Genomic DNA, 20,904 nt, shown 5'->3' with positions numbered 1-20,904 from the left:
GTTTGAGGCCAGCCTAGGCTACATGAGACCTTGTCTCAAACAACAAAAACTTATAATCGTCTCCATGGAAGGCTAATATTCTGCTAAAATTCTCCCAAAGGAACTTCTTTGCTCATTGACGGGAAAAGAGGGGTTGTCATTTTACTTGGAACACATATTTTCATTATTTCATCATTTTGCTGGTGGGAATAAATGGAAAGCTGTCCAGCTGGATGTGTCACAAGAACAATACTGAGTAACAAAAGATTTATTCAAATATAATTGGAAGGAAATACATCTGGAATAAGTTTTATTGGAATTCATGTGAAAAAGAAAGTGACTTGATTAAAACTAATATCATAAACAGTTGATGTTATCTGGAACCAGAAATATTAATGAATTGAAACCAACGTGTCTTAACCTTCCCCCCCCTTATCTAAAGCCAGATAAAAGTTTTCAGTTTATATGCAAGTATACTTTATTATTTTAGATAGGACTTTAATTTCAACTTATATTTCAGAGACAGATCACTCAAATAATGTAATTAGGTTCCTTTTATTCCCTCTTCCTAAAAAAAAGAAAGTGGTAGGGTTGGGGATATAGTTCAGCAGTAAAGTACTTGCCTAGCATGCATAAGGCCCTGGGTTTGACTTCTAGTTCTGCAAAAAAGGCTGGGCATGGTGGTACACACCTTTAATCCCAGCACTTGGGAAGCAGAGGCAGGTAGATCTCTAAGATCAAGGTCAGATGGGTCTATATAATGAGTTCCAGGCCAGCTGGGGCTACAGGGAGACCCTGTCTTGAAAAAAAATAAAAATTTATTTATTTATTTTCCTTTTATGTGTATGAGTGTTTTGTCTACATGTATGTGCATGCACCTGTGTGTGCAGTGCCTGCAAAAGCCAGAAGGGGATGATGGAGCGCCTGGAGCTGGAGTTACGGATAGGGTTATTAGACACCATCTGGGTGCTGGGAACAGAACCCAGGTCCTCTGGAAGAGCAGTCAGTGCTGTTAACTGCTAAGCCATCTCTCCAGCCCCTAATTTAAAAAAAAATTTAAAGCCATGCATGGTAGTGCACATGTGGTAACCTCGGCCTGGGAGGCAGAGACAGGAGGAGCAGGAGTTCGAGGCTAGCCTGGGCTACAAGAAAACCTGTCTCAAAAGAAAAAGAATAAAGTGTTGGAGGCACTCTCCTGTCTTTGAAATATGACTCCTACTGAGTCAGAAGAAACTCAGTGCACTTAACATTGAGTTAGTAAATGAACTAAGAAATACTTAATTTGTCCTTAGATGTCCACATAGATCCCATTGATCAAGTAATCAAGTCGTGAGTACCGTTTCCTCCGGAGGGATTCTGCGAGCATCTTACCCAAGAGGACAAGGCCTATTATCAGGAACAGAACACCAAAGAGGAGGGTCCCCATGAGAAGCCACTTCTCAAATGGAAGGGCATGTTGGCTTTCTGGAACCTTGCTCGGTGATGAGCTGCCTACACTGGCCCTCCCATTCTCTAGAGCAGACCTGTTGCTAGCAGAAGATTCCAAGTTTGACAAAGTAAGAGCAGCAGAGCTCTGCTTGAGTCCCTCATCTGAAGTTAGCTTAGAGACGCCTCCAAAGGGCACGTTCTCTTGGATGCCCAAGTCTGAAGGTATCTGAAAAATGGTGGTCAAAACTGCTTGGTGTATAACTGGGGCATGTGTAAAACTTGGAGACACAGGGGTGTCTGGTGGCTGAGAGGTCGCAGTGGCTGCACCTGCACCTGTGGTGGCCACCTGCTGAGGTAAAGTCACAGAAGGTGTCTCTGAGGTGCTGGCCCGTGGGAGAGGCACATCCTTCCCAACAGCAGAGGTGCTGTGGGGGGAAGCAACAGCTGCTGTGGTAGAGAGGGTAGTTATATTTTTAGGCAGCAGATGAACCATTTCTAGTTTTGAGGAAATCTGTAAAGTCTGAGAATAGCCTTTTTCTTTATAAACAGGAACCTGTGTTGTTGTTTCACCGATCTTGAAGAGTTTCTGCAAGTGAGCTGAGGATGCAGACTTCTGAGAAAATTCATCTCTCCAAAAGAGGCCAGTGGGATTTACATAACCTAAGGGAGGACGGACTCTGGGAGTGACTGCTGGTGAGGACTGGCCAGATAAGAGAGAAACTTCTTGTGATAGCTCTTGGAGTGGTGAATTAGCTCTGGGAAAAGATGGAAAATCTGAAAAGTATAAAGAAAATAAAAAGAAGAGTTAAATATGTCCATGGTAAGGTATATGTAAAATACAAATATATAGCTATGTATGGTGGTACATGCCTTTAATCCCAACATTTGGGAGGCAAGCACATCTATGTGAGTAAGGCCAGCCTGGTCTACATAGAGAGTTCCAGGCCAGCCGAAGCTATATAGTGAGACCTTGTGTCAAAATACCAAAACAAAACCCAAACCAAATATTTCTACCAACTTGTTTAGTATGTTCCCAACCTGTTGTCACTCTGTGTGTGTGTGTGTGTGTGTGTGTGTGTGCGCGCGCGCACGCGCGCACACTGGGAATTGAACCAGGGACCTACACACACTAGGCATGCACTGTACCAGTAAGTTGTACTTTGGCTTCTGCTAGTTGATTTTCATCAAAACATCTATAAAACAGAAAAATACAAAATGCTGGGGTTGGAAAGATGGCTCAGTGGTTAAGAGCACTGGTTGCTCTTACAGATGACCCAGGTTTCTTTCCCAACACCCACATGGTGGCTAATAACAGTCTGTAACTCTACTTCCAGGGGATCTGATGCCCTCTTCTGGCCTCTGTTGGCATTGCATGCACATGATGCATTTACATACATGCAGTAGAACACTCATGAACATAAAAATTAATTTTTTTTAAAAAAGAAGAGGCAGGCTATCTGGAAAAATTGATTCTCATTCTTAAAGTCTTAAGTTATGAGTAAGATGGGACCAGTGTTTGAAATCACGATGAGCAGACTGTGCCCACAAAGGGCAGGATCATGTAGCCCAACTCTTGCTCCTGGAGAAAGCTTAGGGTTTTGCATTATTCATCACAGTTTAAACTAGAAAAACTTGTTGAAGCAATCAAGAACAGTGAATGATAATCCGAATTGCTCTGTGTTACTCAGTTATTTGACCAGTTCACTTACATTAGAGCTTCAGAATGGAGCTGGGGGTGTGGCTCAGTTAGTAGAGCATTTATCTAGCATGTATGAAGGCCTGGACTTGGTCCACAGCACTACAAAAACCAGGTATGATGGGGCAGACCCTGTCTCCTTGTCTTCTTCAAGTCCCCTTAATGATCTCTGAACTAGACCCTCATCTCTCCTAGGAAACAGATCCCGAGGCAACTTTAGAGCTGATTGCTTCTGAATACTTTGTCCCTTATACCTCTGCATTGTCATTTATTTACTTAAGTAGGTAGGTGATTTTTTAAAAATTATATTTAAAAAACTTATGCTGGGCATGGCAGTGCACACCTTTAATCCCAGCACTTGGGAAGCAGAGGCAGGTGGATCTTTGTGAGTTCCAGGCCAGCTGGGGCTACAGGGAGACATTGTCTCAAAAAAATTCAAACAAAAAAACAACTTATTTATGGGAGCTGGAGAGATGTCTCAGCAGTTAAGAGAGCATTGGCTGCTCTTCCAGAAGACCCAGATTCAGTTCCCAGCACCTACACAGAGGCTAACAACTGTCTGTAACTCCAGTTCCAGGGGATCTGATGCCATCTTCTGGTTCCATGGGCATTGCATACATGTGGTATACTTAACATTCATGTAGGCAAAACACTCATACACATAAAATAAAAATAAATAAATTTTAAAAATTATTTTGGTGGAAAGGGGGCACATGTGCGCCAGCATAAGTGTGGAGGTCAGAGGACAACTTGTAGGAACCTGTTCTCTCCTTACACCATGTAGGTCCCAGGGATCAAATGCAGGTCATCAGGCTTGGCAGCAAGCACATTTAGCTGCTGAACCATCTTGCCAGTCCTATTTTTGGTTTGGGTTTTTGTTTTGTTTTTTTGAGACAGGGTCTTACTATGTAGCTCTGACTGGCCTGGACTGTTATCTAGACCAGGCTGACCTCAGACTTGGAGAGATCCCCTGCCTCTGGTTTGCACCGCCACACATGGTCCAATGTTTTTGTTTTAAAATTTTTTATTCATTTGTTTATTTTTATTTTACGTGTATGAGTGTTTTGCCTGTATGTATGTAAGTGCATCCATGCCATGCAGTGCCCACAGAGGACATAAGAGGGTGTCAAATTTTATGAAACTGGAGTTACAGACAGTTGTTAGCTGCTATGGGGTTCTGGGAACCAAACCAGGTCCTGTGCAAGAGAAGCCAGTGCTCTTAACCACTGAGACATCTCTCTAACCTCCTCTGTTTTGGTTTTTTGAGACAGTCACGTACCTCAGGCTGGTCTGGAACTTGATATGTAATTGAGGCTCATCTTGAACTCCTGATTCTCCTGCCTTCATTTTCCTGACATGGTAGACATGTACCACCTCATCAGACTACATGATCCTTTCAAACCTCCACTTAATTCATTAGCCTCAGAATCCATATCTTGCTGCCACTTATCTTTGTGTGGCTTACAAGCTATGAATGAAGTTTATATTTTTTAAATGGTTAAAAAAAATCAAAAGAAGAATTTTGGGCACACGAACATCTTTTGCTATTCAAATTTCAGTGCCCTGAATCAAGTTTATTGGTATGCATCTTGTTCATTTATTTATATATTCGCTGTGGCAGCTTTTTATACTGTAAGGTCAATGGTATGTGGCTATGACTGAATGCATATGGTCAGAGAGGCTAAAACACAGGCCTCAGAAACCTAAATACTATTAGACACTTGATAGAAAAGTTGGCAGACACTTGCTCTAGTCTCTTGTCCTCTGCTTTAAAATAGAATTGGAAGCTGGGTATAGTGGCACATGCCTGTGATTCCAGCACTTAGGAAGTGGGAGGATCAGGAGTTCAAGGTCAACTTCAGCTACACAGTGAGTTCAAGGCCAGTCTGGTCTACACAAGACCCCGTCTCAAAACATCCATGTCCCCCCGCCCAAAAAAATCTGGATACCCGAAGTTCCTTTTCTCCAACAACACAGATCTCAGTTTTTATTTTCTTCCCTCTCTTTCCCCCACAGGTGATGTCACATTTGTAGCACTAACTGTGAGACAATCACCATCTACATCTTTAGTTATTTAATACAAATGAAGACTTGGAGGCTAAGAGTATAACTCAGTAGTGGAGCACATACTTAGCAAAAGAGGCCCTGAGGGCGATCCTCATGACCAGCAAACAACAAACAAAATACACCTCAGTATGTTTTATTTTAAAGTTAAAAGAATGTGTGTGTGTGTGTGTGTGTGTATGTATGTGTGTGTCGGGGGGCAGGGGTGGGATGGCTCAGTGGGATCACCAGCCTGACAACTTGAGTTCAGTCCTCAGAACTCACATAATAGGAGAGAACCAACTCCCACAAGTTGTCCTCTGTCCCCCACACGGCCGCCATGGTGTGTGTGTGTGTGTGTGTGTGTGTGTGTGTGTGTGTGTGTGTGTATAATTAATGTAATAAAATTAATGTAATAAAAATGGAAAATAATATTCTGAAGTAAAAAGGGTGAGAGAGAAAAGACTAGCTAAATGCCCTACAATATGTGTGAGATCAGAAGCTAAATAGGTCCATTAGACAAGAATAACTAAAACAGCTGTTTGCTCTCTCAAACATGTGAGCTCAGCTATAAAACAAAGCCAGTGCCAACCCAGTCTGATAAGATGCATGTGTTGGCAAGGATCCTAGAACCACATGGAGTCCTTCACACCCACTCCTCTCACCTGGCCTGCTGCTGTTTGCACTGGGGTGGGGTTTCTTTCTTGGGGACATAGCCACAGAGGGGGCTGGGAAACAGCCCGGGGCCCTCTTCTTTTGAGTTTCATTTTTCAAGGATTCCACTGAGTCCAAAAATAAGGGACCATTTCTTAGAGGCCAGCTGAGCAAACAGATTTCTAATTTATTGGATTTTGGAACTCATATTCTTACAGTACTTGGTAGAAAGGATGTATTGTAAAACTATTAGAGACAGATTGATGCCAAGAAGCAATGGTTTTATAGCATGAACAGGGTTTGCAGTTATCTTTCAAAGCGCCTGTCGTAAATATTAGTTGGTTCCAGGAAATAAAAGTCCCTCCAGAAACAAACCACCAAACAGATATTTATATTTCATTTCTGTTCAAACAGGTTAATTTATGATTAATGGAATAACTCAACCCATAAACATGGGTAGATTTATACATAGAATTAAGGACATGTACACTGTCCTGTAGAAATAAATCTTGGCCTTGGCATAATTTGTCCAGGGTTCTGCGTCGCTTTGTCACTTTGCTGAGAAATGTCATTTTAGCTTGTGCTGGGCTGATGACGCCCCTGGTGGCCACCACTAGAACATCGCCTCTCCGTTGGCAGGATCTTTACCACGTATTTCATCTTTTACGCGTTATAAAAGCAGTAACTCTACAGAAGTATTTTGGGGGAGAAAAATCCTCTAATTTCAATTCTAATTTCTATCATCTCATCTCAATATCAGATCACTCAACCTGTGCTCGGAGCTCCTGTTTAAGGGAATGTTTGACACACCAAATTTCCCTGGTTTGGGAACAAAATTCAGGCATGGCCTCACTCAGGAGACAAAGTGTTCAGTGTCCAGGTACCCTGAGAAGTTCCCACAAAGCACCTCAACTTAACAGGCAAGAGCGAACCCTTCATTCTACTCCACCTCCTGGCTCTACAGCTGTTCTCCTCAAAATTCCCCACCTCAGTAAATGGCGGCCCCTCCCATCTCAACGCTCAACTCAGAAACAAGGGTTCCGCGTCCTTGTGTCCGTTTTCCTGGCCCCTACACATTCTGGCCACCAGCAAGTCCTACCAACTCTACACTCTCCATCTCCTTTACTGCCTCCCTTGTCCAGAACATCTTCTACCTGAATCCCACACCCCACTAACCAGTCTTTCCATTCCTCTTTGCTGTGGTCTCAAATGCCTGTTTTTTGGGAATTTTTTTTTTTTCGGTCTTTTTGAGACAGGGTCTCCCTGTAGCCCCAGCTGGCCTGGAACTCACTATGTAGACCAGGCTGGCCTCCAACTCACAGAGATCTGCCTGCCTCTGCCTCCTAAGTGCTGGGATTAAAGGCATGCACCTTAATATCCGGCATAATATTTTATATTTATTGAATAAATGAACAAATGGCACCTTATCAAGGATTTTCTCATAGGTGAGATTGGGCTACACAGGAAACCTTGGTTTTGTTGTTGTTGTTGTTTAAAAAAAAAAAGATGGGGCTGGAGGGATGGCTAAGCAGTTAAAGAGCACTGGCCACTCTTGCAGAGGACCTGGGTTCAATTCCCAGAACCCACATGGCAGCTAACAACCACTCGTAACTCCAGTTCCAGGGGATTTGACTCCTCTTCTGATGCCCTTGGGCCCTGCATGACATGGGTATACTTATTACATGCAGGCAACATACTCATATACATAAAACAAAAATAATAAAATATTGAAAAAATGAAAAATAATAAAGGGTTCATGGCAGATCCATGTGATTTTAACAATACAAAAGTAAAAACAAAATCAAACAAATACCATCATTCAGAAACTATTATTGGAAAAATGCATTTTGGTTTAATGAATTTCACAATATTTATGAACCCTTTTGTCCTTGTATTCTTTTTTTTTTTTTTTTTGCTTTGAGGAGCATCTTTTTTAGTTATTTATTTAATAACCACATGATTAGAAGAAGGTACTTGTATTCTTACAGAAAATATTTCACAGAAACCATAGCCTTAAATAATTCCGCCAGACACACACAAAGAGTGATGCCTTTGTTACCTCTGACAACCCTGTAGCTCATAAGCCCTTTTGCTGGTTTCAGTGGACAAGCTTCCTCACTGGGACAGAAAAACAGGTAGCAGTTGGGCTGTCTTGCTGTTTTTCGAGTGTCGAAGATCATCAAGTTACACACTTTATCCCCTGCAAAGAAAGGCTGGTAAGCATGATGTTGAAATAGAACTTTCTAAAGAGTGGAACAAGTCAGAGCTTTACTTACTCGAGTTCCAACACAAACACTTTTTGGATCATTTTGTTTCCTTGCTTGCTAACGGCCCAGATCATCCCTTTTTCCTTGATTAGGTAAAGCAACTTTAAAAGATTGGGTTTACAAATCTGAGTTAAGGTCATTGCCGCAAAACCAGTTTTTAATAGTACACTTATCCAGAAAAAAACCTTCCATTTGTTAAAATATACACCGATAGACCAACTTTGGAGTTGTTACATAACTCCAGTGGCTGGTCCTGAAGAAATGGTTCTAACCCTAATGACTTCACAGATCCCTTGTATCCCAAAAGTACCCTGGATACCTATAACACTATGAATCCAGCTTTGTCAGGATGAGGGAGTAAACTGATCATCACAGATACAATGTCTCTGTCCACAAAGGATCTGAGTAGTGTATGGAATGCAAAGTTCATTCATTCATTCATTCATTCATTCATGCATTCCTTCATCCATTCATTATCGGGATGGGGGTCATATTATGCTGCCCAGACTGGTTTTGAATTCCTAGATATAAGCAGTCCTTATGTGTCAGTCTCCCAAGTACTTGGCATTGCTGGTATACGCCACCACCCCCTGCTCTATCTTTTGATAAGTACTAGTCTTTCAGTTTTTCTGTTTTTCTTCATTTTCCCTAATTGTCTATCACTTTTGTTTTTCTATTTTCTTCCTTGCTTTTTTACTTTTAACTTTTATTTCTGTTTTTTCTCTCTTCCCCTGATGCACAATGGAAATTACTCTCTCTGCTCATCAACACTTAAGAATTGGTATCCTCCTCGATCTGGTATAGTCAGAGTTGACTTGTGACTCTTGAGGGATCAGGATAATCCTGGTCAGACTGAAGGATAAGGACATATGAATGAAGGATTAGAAACTTATGGTTTAGGAGCTGGAGAGACAGCTCAGTGGTTAAGAACACTGGCTATTCTTGCAGAAGACCCGAGTTTGAGTCCAAATACCCACATGGCAGCTAACAACTGTCCATAACTCCAGTCCCAGGGGATCCAATGGCCTCTTCTGTCCTCCTCAAGCACTGCATGACATGGGTGCACTTACATACATGTAGGCAATACCCACATACACATAAAATAAAAAATATGTATTTTTTAAAATAACTATGGTTTAACTGGGTGTGGTGGCACACCCCTTTGATCCCAGCACTCAGGAGGCAGAGGCGGGTGTATCTTTGTGAGTTCAAGGCCAGCCTGGTCTACATAGTGAGTTTGAGGCTAACCTGGGCTACATGAGATTCTATTTCAAAAAACCAAACAAGGGCTAACAAGATAGGTCAGTGGGTAATGACACTTGCCACATAAACCTGGCAACTTGAGTTTGATTCCTAGTGTCTATATTGCCTACATGAATGTAATATTTTAAATATTTTATTTATTTATTATTTTAATTTTATGTATTTTTTTTAAAAAGTATTTTTTGTAGTTGCTGTTGTTACTATTGTTATTTTGTTTGTGGTTTTTTTAGCAACCATCACCCCTTTTCCTTAGGCAATGGCTAGGGCTGAACCCCAGTTCTGCAGATGGGAAAGGAGACAGCCTTTGCAGACTTTTGTCATGTCCTCTCTCCATTACTCACTTAATAAGAGACTTCTGCTTTTCCTTCTTCAACAGTGCAATACCTGCAATACTGTTTGTGAAGATTAATACCATGGGCAACTTGGTAGGATTGAAAAGTCCCAGGAGCTAGGGAAGCAGCCCCCACAAGTATGCCTGTGAGGTTGTTTCCCGAGAGGATTAACCAAATGGGGAAGACCTGCCCTGAATGAGGGTGGCCCCATTCCATAGGCTGGGGCCTGCGATGAGGAAGAAATAAAAGGGGGAAGGAGAGGCTGGCTGGGCATGGGGGCACAGGTCTGTAATCCTGGCACTGGGGAGGCCAAGGCAGGAGGATCAGGAGTTCAAGGTCATCCTTGGCTACTCAGTGAGGTTGAAGCCAGCCTGAGTTATATGAAACCCATCCTCAAACAAAACAAACAAAAACTAAGCAAAAGCTCAACATGGTGGCACACCCCTGTAATCCCAGCATTTAGGAGGCAGGAGGATCACTACAAATTCAAGGACAGCCTGGTCTACAGAGTAAGGCATTCTTGAAAAAACAAACAAAGCAATTTATTTGAAATAAAATATCATCTGCAAACAGGACTGATGCTGTATATGTGGTTATTTCCTAGCACCACAGAAAATCAGGTATTTGTCTTCAAGTTCAAGAAATGAAGGTTTCTTACTTTATTTTACAGTGAAAAATATTATTACAGTTTGGAACCTATGGGTCTTAGTTAACAGATCACAAACTTACCCCTTATGAACAATGTTTTTGTTTTTAACTGTTTTAAACTACAAACTTTGACAATTTGATGATAGTCACAGACTGGGGGAAAATGCACATCAACACAAAGGTCACAAGCTTTGCGTGTGATTTGGGGTTTTATGGACCCACCCCTTTACCTAAGACTCTAAAAGAAGATGGTGTTAATTTCTTCCACCACTATGACAAAATAACTAATGGGAACAACCTGAGGGAGGAAAGAGCTGCTTTGGCCCACATTACTAGAGGTGTCATCCAGGCTGATGTTTAGGCTGGCCTGGAACTCCTGCTCTTCCTGCTTTAACCTTCGAGTGTTGGGACCTTGAGTATGTACCACCACGGCTCACTCTACTTCACATAAATACTTAACATCAGCATTTATAAGACCAGTGCTTTAGCCTCTAAGCTATGGAGCTTTCTATATTAATATTTAAAGAAAAAAGTAGAAATTTAAGTGAAATCACCATACTTTCTTATGATTTATTTTTATTTATTTATTTAGGTTTTTTTGAGACAGGGTCTCCCTGTAGACCCAGCTGGCCAGGAACTCACTATATAGACCTGGATGGCCTTGAACTCACAGAGATCCACTTGTCTCTGCCTCAAATTTTTATTTTTAATTATGTTTATATGTGTGAGTATGTGCTCAGGAGGTCAAAGGTGTCAGCTGGGGAACTGAACTCAGGTCCTTTGGAAGAGCAGTATGTGCTTTTAACCACTGAGCCATCTCTCCAGTCCAGAACTTGATTTTTATATACAAGTGTAGAATAGACTTTCAAAGGAGATTGGTTTTCCCTATTAAAAGATCAGAAGCTACTGTTGATCTCTCAGCAATGGAGCATAAAATCTTTAGGAAGAAGAGGTAGAGGCTGGAAGAGCGGGTACTGACCAGAGGAGAGCCACTCACCTGCCTCTAGGAACTGAAAGCTTCCCCAGTGTGGTCATGTGCCTGTTGCTAGATGTGAACGGACTCTAATCTTCAGCATCTACATCTGTTTATTCAGTGTAGCATCTATGAGTTTTGCTTTTACTCCTATTGTATTTTGAAACCTTTTACTAAATTTTATTTTGTGTGTCAGAGGACAACTTACAGGAAATCAGTTCTCTTCTTCCATCATGTGAGTCCCAGGGAATCAAACTCAGGGCTGTCAGGCTTAGCAACAAGCAGCCTTACCCACTGAGTGCTGGGATTAAAGGTGCATGCCACCATGCCCAACATTGTTGTTTTTATTTTGTCTGTGATTGTTTTGCTTGCTTGTATGTTAAGTGTGCCACACACATGTGTGCAATGCCCATGGAGTCCAGAAGAGGGCAGTGGATCCCCTGGGACTGGAGTTAACCAGTGTTATGTGAGTATTGGGAACTGAACCCCAGTCCTCTGTGAGAGCAGCCAATGCTCTTAACCACTGAGCCATCTCTCCAGCTCCATCAATGTACTTTCTATAAGTCACATTGTCCAAAAAGTACACTGCAATTTAAGGTCACTGAAGAGCAATTTCCTATAGACAGCTAATACAGGGTATCTTTCCACACTGGTTCTCCAGTCTTCTAACAATACCTGGATATCCTTTAATTCAACCCAGTTATGATTCTAACTAGCTGGAGTTAGTACCAGACTCCATAGATCTAAGGACTCCATCTCACAAGCCTGCCATCCATTTAGAAGTCAATGGCAAGTGTCAATCAAGTCTCAGGTTACCTGTACTTCTCTGTGTGACTTGACTATAAATTCAGAGGTTGCCACAACCCTGCCCCTCTTGCTTGATAATTTGATAGTATGACTCGTAGAACTCAGACACTTTCTATATTTACTATTACATTTTAAGATACAAGACAAATTATTTTTTGCATATGTGCTGGCTATCAATCCTAGGGCTCTGTACATACAAAATATAAAGAACACAGATGAACAGTTGGAGGAACAGGCACATAGCATGAGGTCTGTGGGGATGGCTTTTACAATCTGGACATGCTTGGATGGATAACTTTTACTTAACCTTGCCACCAAAAGGTTAATCTTAGCTTGTTTATAATGTAGACAAGCTCACTGAGCTGTGTGCTCCTCTTGTGACCTGAGCATATGACCTTAATCTCTCATGACCCTTCCTTGCCCTCCACTTGAGATAGCATATGAATATGTGTATGGATGTTTTACATATCAGAGCACTGGAAACAGTACTTTTCACATTGAAAATGATGAGATAATTATCCCGCTTGTGTTGTAAGCAATAGATGGGATTAAATTAATCACTTCTGCTTGTGATTGGATGTGTGCTATTCTAAATCAGTAGGGCTTAGAAAGGGCAGGATGCTCTGATAAGGGACTGACTTTTACTTCCCCATTTCATGCTGGATATATGGTTTCAATAAGAGAAAGAGAGGATAGTTAGAGAGAAATCTGGAGGAACAGGCTCTTAGTGGTTCAGCTCTGCTCTTGGCCTTCACATGTGCTGAAAGGCAGGCTGTGCTCTTTAAAGCATCACTCTAATGTGGCATTGGATAGTAAATGCCACAGAGGTCTAGAAGGGTCATGAGTGCAGGAACCTTCAGGAATTGGGGTATGCTGCCTTTCTAACACACAATCACATTTACGTACCTACCTGGAAAATGCCACAGAGGTCTAGAAGGGTCATGAGTGCAGGAACCTTCAGGAATTGCCTTTCTAACACACAATCACATTTACGTACCTACCTGGGAGCTCCCCAAACCTCATTGTTTAAGGAACTATATGGCAGCTCTACTACATAGGCATGACCAATTAAAGTAACTAGCCCCTCAGTTAAGAACACTGCTTGTCCTTGCAGAAGACCTGGCTTTGAATTCCAGCACCCACATGGCAGCTAACAACTGTCCATAACTCCAGTTCCAGGAGATCTGACAGCCTCTTCTGTCCTCCGCAGGCATTGCACAACATAGTGCACTTACCTACATGCAAGCAATACACACATATACATAAAATAAAAATAACAAAAAATATTTTTTTAAAAAGTAGCTATCCCCTATGACTGAATGCAATCTACAATCATAGGGCAATTAGGGCACAGGGCTGAATGTTCCAGGCTTCTGATCAATGTTTGCTCTTTCTGATAACTAGCACCCAGCTAGAAGCAGGGGCCTGTCAAAAGTAGCCTCACTACCACAAACTGAGTTATGGTTGAAAAGGATTCATTATGAACAATAAGAGACTCGCTCCTATCACTCAGCAAATTCCAAGGGTTTTAGGAGCTCTGTGTCAAGGACCTGGGACATCTTGTAACCCTAGCTACTCAGAATGCTGAAGCAGTAAGATCAAAAGTCCAAGGCTTGCTTAGACTACAGAATGAGTTCAAGGAAATTCTGGGAAATTTAGTGAGACCCTGTCTCAAGAAGGAGCTGGGGAACAAAGCTCAGTAGTAGAGTGCTTGCTTAGCATAAGTGAGTGAGGCCTTAGGTTCAATCCCTAGCACAGTACCATACACATATATACAACAAAAAGAACCAGACAAAAAGTATATATATATATATATATATACATACATATATATTATTCCTTATTATGCCACACCATAATAGAAAGAAAGGGGAGGCTCAAGAATAGACATCTAATTTAGTTGGCTGAGTCAAGTAGCGACAACTGGGCTAGTGTTCACCAATTCTTCTCAGATCCTTGACGGTGAGGCCTTGCCTATCTCATGTGTTATCTCTAGCACAGCTAGCTATGACATATTCAATACACTTAGCTTTTTTTTCCACATAGAGAATTAGGGCAAGGTCATATGCAAAACTGAAGAATAACCAGCTTTGCTTACATACTTTGCTTTTCAGTTTGCAGATTTGAAGTCTGAAATACTTGAAGTCATGGCTTAAATCTATGAGCTTGAATTTCCTTTTGTGTCATGTAACTATATCAGACTAAGTGACTCCCTCTCAGACCAACAAGATGGCTCAAGCACTTACCATATAAGCCTGGTGACCTGAGTTTGAACCATGGAACCCACATAAAGGTGGGAGGAGAGAACTGAATCCACAAAGTTGCTTGACCTCCATACATGCACACATGTGCTATGGCATGTGTCTCCTCCCCCCTTTCTCTTTCTCTCTCACACATGCTAATAGTAAATAATTTGAAAATAAATAAAATAAATGACCCCCCTTCCCTTAGAGCCTTAGAAGCTATAATTATATAGTAGTCAGTGACTTTTTTTTTTGAGACAGGTTTTCAAGTAGCTCAGGTTGGCTGTGTGGCCAAATACGACCTGCCTCCCTCCATCTCCCAAATGCTGAGATGACAGGCAAGTAGTATTGGGGACTGAACCCAGTGCCTTCTGCATGCTAGGCAGGCATTCTAGCAACTGAGCTACATCCTCAGCCTGTCAGTGAGTGACTTCTTGACTCACTAATACCACCTCTAGGGAGAAGGATGGAGGTTTTGTGCTTCTATTTAAAAATCAAAAGCTGTTTGGGTATGGTGGCCCAAGCAGCATTCAGGAAGCAGAGGTAGAAGGAAGTTCAAGGTCAACATGGGCTATGTAGCAAGACCTTGTCTAAAATTTAAAAAAATATATCAAATGCTGATTTTCCCGTGAGATGCTTCAACTCCTTTTCTCTGTATATTGTTTTGTAATATTACACTCTATTTCAATACTTGAATAGAATTTTTATTTTCAAAATTCTAGATGCCTGTAGCGGGTATGGTGGTGCACACCTTTAGTCCCAGCACTTAGGAGGCAGAGGCAGGCAGATCTCTGAGATTGAGGTCAGCCTGGTCTGTATAGCAAGTTCCAGGCCAGCTGGGGCTACAGGAAGATCCTGTCTCAAAAGGACACCCCCTCCCCTGCAAAAAATCTAGGCACCTGTTAGAAACACCACTGGCTCTTATTTTTTTCCCATCCAGTCATCTAACAGACATACAGAAATACATATCAGCAACTGTAATACAGCTCAGGGAAAGGAGAGAGGGACACACTTATAGACAATTAACTGTGTCACCCATTGAGAATCACTGGTACGAACTACTAAGCTACATCCTCCCCCTGCCCTGCCACAAAACACCTATCTCACAGCAGGCCATGTTACTTGCCTGCTATGTTTGTGATTGAACAGCAGGAACTAATGCAGTCTTCCTGTGTTACTGTATGTGTGGGTTCATTGCCTCTGATTCCCTTCGAAAGAGAAGACTGGATATCAATGACGACATCTTCTAGACTCTCGGTGAGGCAGTTCTGACTGGCGGACAGCCTTGGCGCCAGGAAACAAATTACCAGCAAAGTGTAAGCTAAGCTCTGTTCTTCCCTGAAAAGCATTCTGAACTTTGCCTTAGCCTTGGATTTTCTTCAGAGCTGAAGGAAGATGCTCCCAGTCTCAGTTTGCTTCAGGGAGACTGTAAAGCTTGCTTTCTCTCTAGAACAAAAAACAGAAAATCATTTAATGATACTTGGAAGGCTGAAGCAGAAGGATAGCTGTGAGTTTGAGACCAGCCTGGTTTATACAGTGAGTTACAGATCACCCTGGACTACAGTGTGAGACTATCTCAAAAATAAGAAGAAAGAGGGGGATGGAGAGATGGCTTACTAAGCACTTGCTGTTCTATCACGAGGACCAAAATTTGGATCCTAGCATCCATATTTGTGGCTTACAAAACACCCATAACTCCAGTTCCAAGGGATCTGACACCCTTTTCTGACCTCCACTGGCACCAGTAGATGCACACACACACACACACACACACACACACACACAAATAAAAATTTAAATCTCTTTAAAAATAGTAAATAAAATAGAAGCTGAAAGTGCCTATGAAAAGGTATACATAGTCCTGCCTGTTGGTTCTGGAATCTTTCTTCTTCTTTCCTCTCCTAACTGGGAGGAGAAAGGACATCAAATTCTGAGCAGTGATGAAGCAGGACTGCTATACACCTCAGCACAGTGCCTGTCTCAGTAACAACCATCAACATTTAAAAACTCTCTGCACAGAGGCAGGTATTGTACTAAGCAATTTCCATACGTTCCTCTCTTTAATCCTGGAGCCAACCCCACAAAAAAGCTGTGTTTATACCTCATTTTATAGTGAGAAAAGGGGGGCAGCCTTTCATTTTTGTTGTTGCTCCTTAAATATCAAACCAGAGTCAGACAACTCTGATAACTGAATTCTAGAAATCAGTCAGTTAGAATAAAGAATATTCTGACTCAGATGAGGGAAAGTTTAGGGGCAGGTATCCTTTTTGATCTCCCTAAAAACACAAAAGTTAGCCACACGAATGGTACACGCCTATAAGCAAACAAGAAACAACAACTCTAGAACACTCAGATTATGTCTAATCCTAACATCACTGGTAAAATGGTTCTTTAAGGAAAAATTAGTGTTAAATTGATGAAGTCATACTTCACCAACCCATGCTTACATTGCCAGAATAAAACTGTTGGTTTATTGCAAAATTATTCCTCCTCCTCCTCCTCCTCCTCCTCCTCCTCTTCCTCCTCTTCCTTCTCCTCTTCCTTTAGGTGTGTTCATGTATGTAGTATTTGTGTGGTGTGTGGTGTGTGTACATGCATATGTGTAGGTGTGTGTGCTGGTTTGAATAAGAAAGGTCTCCCATGGGCTCATGTATTTGAACACTTGGTCCCCAGCTGGTGATACTGCCTGTGGGGCTTATAGAACCTTTAGGAGGTGGAGCTTTGCTGGAGAAAGTATGTCACTGGGGATGGGCTTTGATAGTTTATAGCCTCACCTCACTTCCTGCTCCCTCTCTGATAAAGATGTGATTGGTCAGCTTCCTGCTCCTGATTCCATGCCATGCCATCCCCATCATTACAGACTCTCCCTCTGGAACCACAAGCCAAAATAAACTCTTCCTTCTCTAAGCTGTTTTGGTTATTTCATCCTAGCAGAGGCCAGAGCAGGATGCTGGGTCTCCTGCTCGCTCACTCTCCATCTTGTTCCCTGTGACAGAGTCTCTCACTGAACCTGCAGCTAGGCTACCAGCCAGTGAGCCCTAGAAATCCTTTTGCCTCTGCCCTTACAGCACTGGGTTTATAAACACACACAGCCACACATGGCTTTTTAATGTGGTGCTGAAGACTCGAACTCAGATCTTCATGTTTGAGCAACAAGCACTCTTACCCACTGACTCATCTCTCCAAATTTCTGGTTCTTTAACCTTTCTTTGGTTACAAACTCCTCTGGTAGTCTAATGAAACTTGGGATTGAGAGAAATGTTCTAAAATGCATAAGATGGGGCTGGGGGTGCAAGCCAGTGGTAGAACATTTGCATAGCATGTCTAAAGCCCTGTGTCCAATCCTCAGCACTTTTAAAAACAAGCATAAAATGAAACATATAAGATTACCAAGTGGGGCTGGAGAGATGGCTCAGTGGTTAAGAGTGTACTGTTCTTGCAGAGGGTCTGAGTCCCAGCACCCATGGGTCATAACTGCCTGTAACTCCAGCTTCAGGAAATTTAATGCCTCTGGTCTCCATGGGCAACAATCACACACATACATATAATTAAAAATAATAAGTCCATTTTTAAAAAGATTACATGCTGGGCATGGTGGCACATGCCTTTAATCCCAGCACTCAGGAGGCAGAAGACAAGCACATATCTGTGAGTTGAAGACCAGCTTGGTCTACATGCAAGTTCTAGGACAGCCAAGGCTACATAATAAGACCCTGCCTCAAAAAAAAAAAGGTTACCAAGGAAGCTAGTTATAGTATCAAAATAGTTTTGGGGACGTAGCTCAGTTGGTAGAGCATTTGTCTAATAAGCATGAGGCTCTGTGTTTGATCCCAGTACCACATCAACAGGGTTTGATGGCACACACTTATAATCCCAGCACTTGGGAGGTAGAGACAAGAGGATTAGGAATTCAAAGTCATCCTTGGCTACAGAGTGAGTCTGAGGCTAGCCTGGGACATATAAGACCCTGCCTCAAAAAAAAAAAAGTGTACTAAAAATGCACCCATAAAACTTTAATGAAAGAATACGTGAGTAAATGGAGAGCTCTTTCATGTTTGTGGTAGAAAGGCTATTATCAAAAATGTCAGTTCTTCCCAATTTGGTCTATAGATTCAATACGGCCCTGATCAAAATCCCAGCAAGTTACTCTGTAGACACTAATTGATTTTAATGTTTACATGGATAATGCAGAGACTTGTAAGAGCCAGGTTGGTGGACCAACAATACCTGATCCAATATTTACTATAAAGTTACAGTAATCAGGAGCTAGAGAGACGGCTCAGCGGTTAAGAGTAGTTTCTAGTCTTGGAGAGGACCTGGGTTCAGTTCCCAGCATCCACGTGGTGCTCACAATCTCCTGTAACTCCAGTTCCAGAAGATCCAGCACCTTCTTCTGGCATCCACCAGGATCAGGCACACACATGGTACATGTACATACATGTGAGCAAATACTTACACACATAAAATTAAAAAAAAAATTTTTTAAATGATGCTGGAGCCTGGCATGGTGGTGCACGCCTTTAATCCCAGCACTTGGGAGACAGAGGCAGGTGGATCTTTGTGAGTTCGAGGCCACCCTGGTCTACATAGTGAGTTCCAGGCCAGCTGGAGCTACAGGGAGACCCTGTCTCAAAAAGACACACACACACACACACACACACACAAAGATGCTGGAAGAACTAGACATCCACATGCAAAAAACAGAGATATAAACCTTTTACCTTTCATGAAAATGAACTCAAGATGGATCCTAGGCCTAAATGTACAACATAAATCTATATGATTCCTAGATGGTAATACAGAAGAAAGTCTTAGTGCTCTTAGATTAAGTGACGTGAATTTAGATACAACAAGAGCACAATCCCTGTTAAAGCTGATGTTTTTATTAAAATTAAAAACATTTGCTCTAGCTGGGCGTGGTGGCACACATCTTTAATCACAGCACTCGGAAGGCAGAGGCAGGCAGATCTCTGTGCATTCAGGGCCAGCCTTGTCTACATAGTGAGTTCCAGGCCAGCTGGGGCTACAGGGAGACCCTGTCTCAAAAAATCAAAAAACAAACAAAAACAAAAAAAACCTTCTGCTCTATAAAAGCCACTATTCTTCTTTTCATGTGTTTGTGGTGTGTGTGTGTGTGTGTGTGTGTGTGTGTGTGTGTGTTGATTATGTGTATGTGCCTGTGGAAATTGATGCTGGGGATCTTCCTCAATGGCTCTCCCACTTTTCTTTTGAGACGGGGTCTCTTAATAAAAGCCAGAACTTGCTGATGGCTCTTCTTTCTAGCCGGCTTGCTCCAGGGATCCCGTCTCCGCTTTTTGGAGGCTTCCCAACCCACCCATCCTTTACATGGATACTGGGGAATCCAAACTCCAGTCCCCACGCTTGCTTGGCAAGTGCTTTATCCATGGAGCCACCTCTCCAGTTCCAGAAATCCATTTGTAAAACACCTGTCTGGAAAAGGACTGACATCCAACATATACAAAGAACTCTTAACAATAAAAGAAAAACTCCAAAATGGGCAAAAGATATGAACAGAAATGACAAAGGTGACATATCAGATAGCAAACATAAGAACAATGTTCAAGGGGGCCAGAGAGATGGCTCGGCAGTTAAGAGCACTGTCTGCTCTTGCAAAGGACCCAGGTTCAGTTCCCAGCACCCATATAGCAGCTAACAACTGCCTGTTAACTCTAGTTCTAGGGGATCTGACACCCTCTTCTGGCCTCTGGGCATTGCATAACATGAGTATACTTGCATATATGCACTTAGACACATAAAATAAAAACAAAATATTTTAAAAATGCTCAACAGCATATCATGGGGAAGCTGCAAATTCAAATAACATGAGCTATCACCACACACTTATTAGAATGGTTAAAATCCAACGACGAATGCTGACTGAGACATGGAGCAACAGGAATGCCCACTCCTTGCTGGTAGGAATGCAAAACAGCACAACCCCTCTGACAGAAGGGTGGCAGGTTCTTACAAAGCTAAAGAGTCTCACCATACAGTTCAGCAAGTGTACTTCTATATATTTGTCCATGTATATTAAAAACCAACTGTGTTTACACAAAAACCTCCATGAGAATGTAACAGTTTTCCTCATAACTACTCAAAACTAGAAACAATCAGTAGGTGAATGGATCAACAAAATAAGATACAATTACATATTTAACTGTTAATCAGCAATAAAAAGAAATGAGCTATCAAGCCACAGGAACATACAGAAGAACTACAATTATATGTTGCTAAGTGAAAGAAGCCAGTCTAATCAGGTATAATTCCGAGGGTAGGATAGTCCAGGAAAGCCAAACTACAGCAACAGTGAAAATACCAGAGCTTGGGGCTGGAGAGATGGCTCAGTGGTTAAGAGTACTTGCTGTTTTTCCAGAGGACCCAGGTTTAGATTCCCGCACCCACATGTTGGCTAACAACCATCTATAACTCCAGTTTCAGGGGATCCAGCACCCTGATCTCTGTGGGCATTGTACAACATGAGTGTACTTACATGCATGCATGCAATACACTCATACACATAAAATAAAAATAATAAATAAAATATTTTTTT

General features: G+C 41.9%; 1 protein-coding gene across 1 annotated transcript in view; it reads right to left on the bottom strand.

The window, feature by feature from the left end:
• Nucleotides 1-925: 925 nt before the first annotated feature.
• The window catches only part of Mansc1 (MANSC domain containing 1), a 22,145-nt gene continuing 2,166 nt past the window's right edge, over nucleotides 926-20,904 (bottom strand). Inside the window, exons 2-4 of the mRNA XM_008837587.3 lie at nucleotides 15,460-15,779; nucleotides 7,860-8,000; nucleotides 926-2,181 (exon numbers count right to left, since the gene is read on the bottom strand). Of these exons, the coding sequence (XP_008835809.1) occupies nucleotides 1,268-2,181; nucleotides 7,860-8,000; nucleotides 15,460-15,682 (1,278 nt within the window). The 5' untranslated portion in view covers nucleotides 15,683-15,779 and the 3' untranslated portion in view covers nucleotides 926-1,267. The remainder of the gene's footprint in view (nucleotides 2,182-7,859; nucleotides 8,001-15,459; nucleotides 15,780-20,904) is intronic.

The sequence above is a fragment of the Nannospalax galili genome, unplaced genomic scaffold (genome assembly GCF_000622305.1).
Source record: "Nannospalax galili isolate Female #2095 unplaced genomic scaffold, S.galili_v1.0 scaffold210, whole genome shotgun sequence".
Taxonomy (NCBI): Eukaryota; Metazoa; Chordata; class Mammalia; order Rodentia; family Spalacidae; genus Nannospalax; species Nannospalax galili.
Note: the sequence above shows the minus strand (reverse complement) of the source record. Positions and strands in the feature narration are given on the sequence as shown.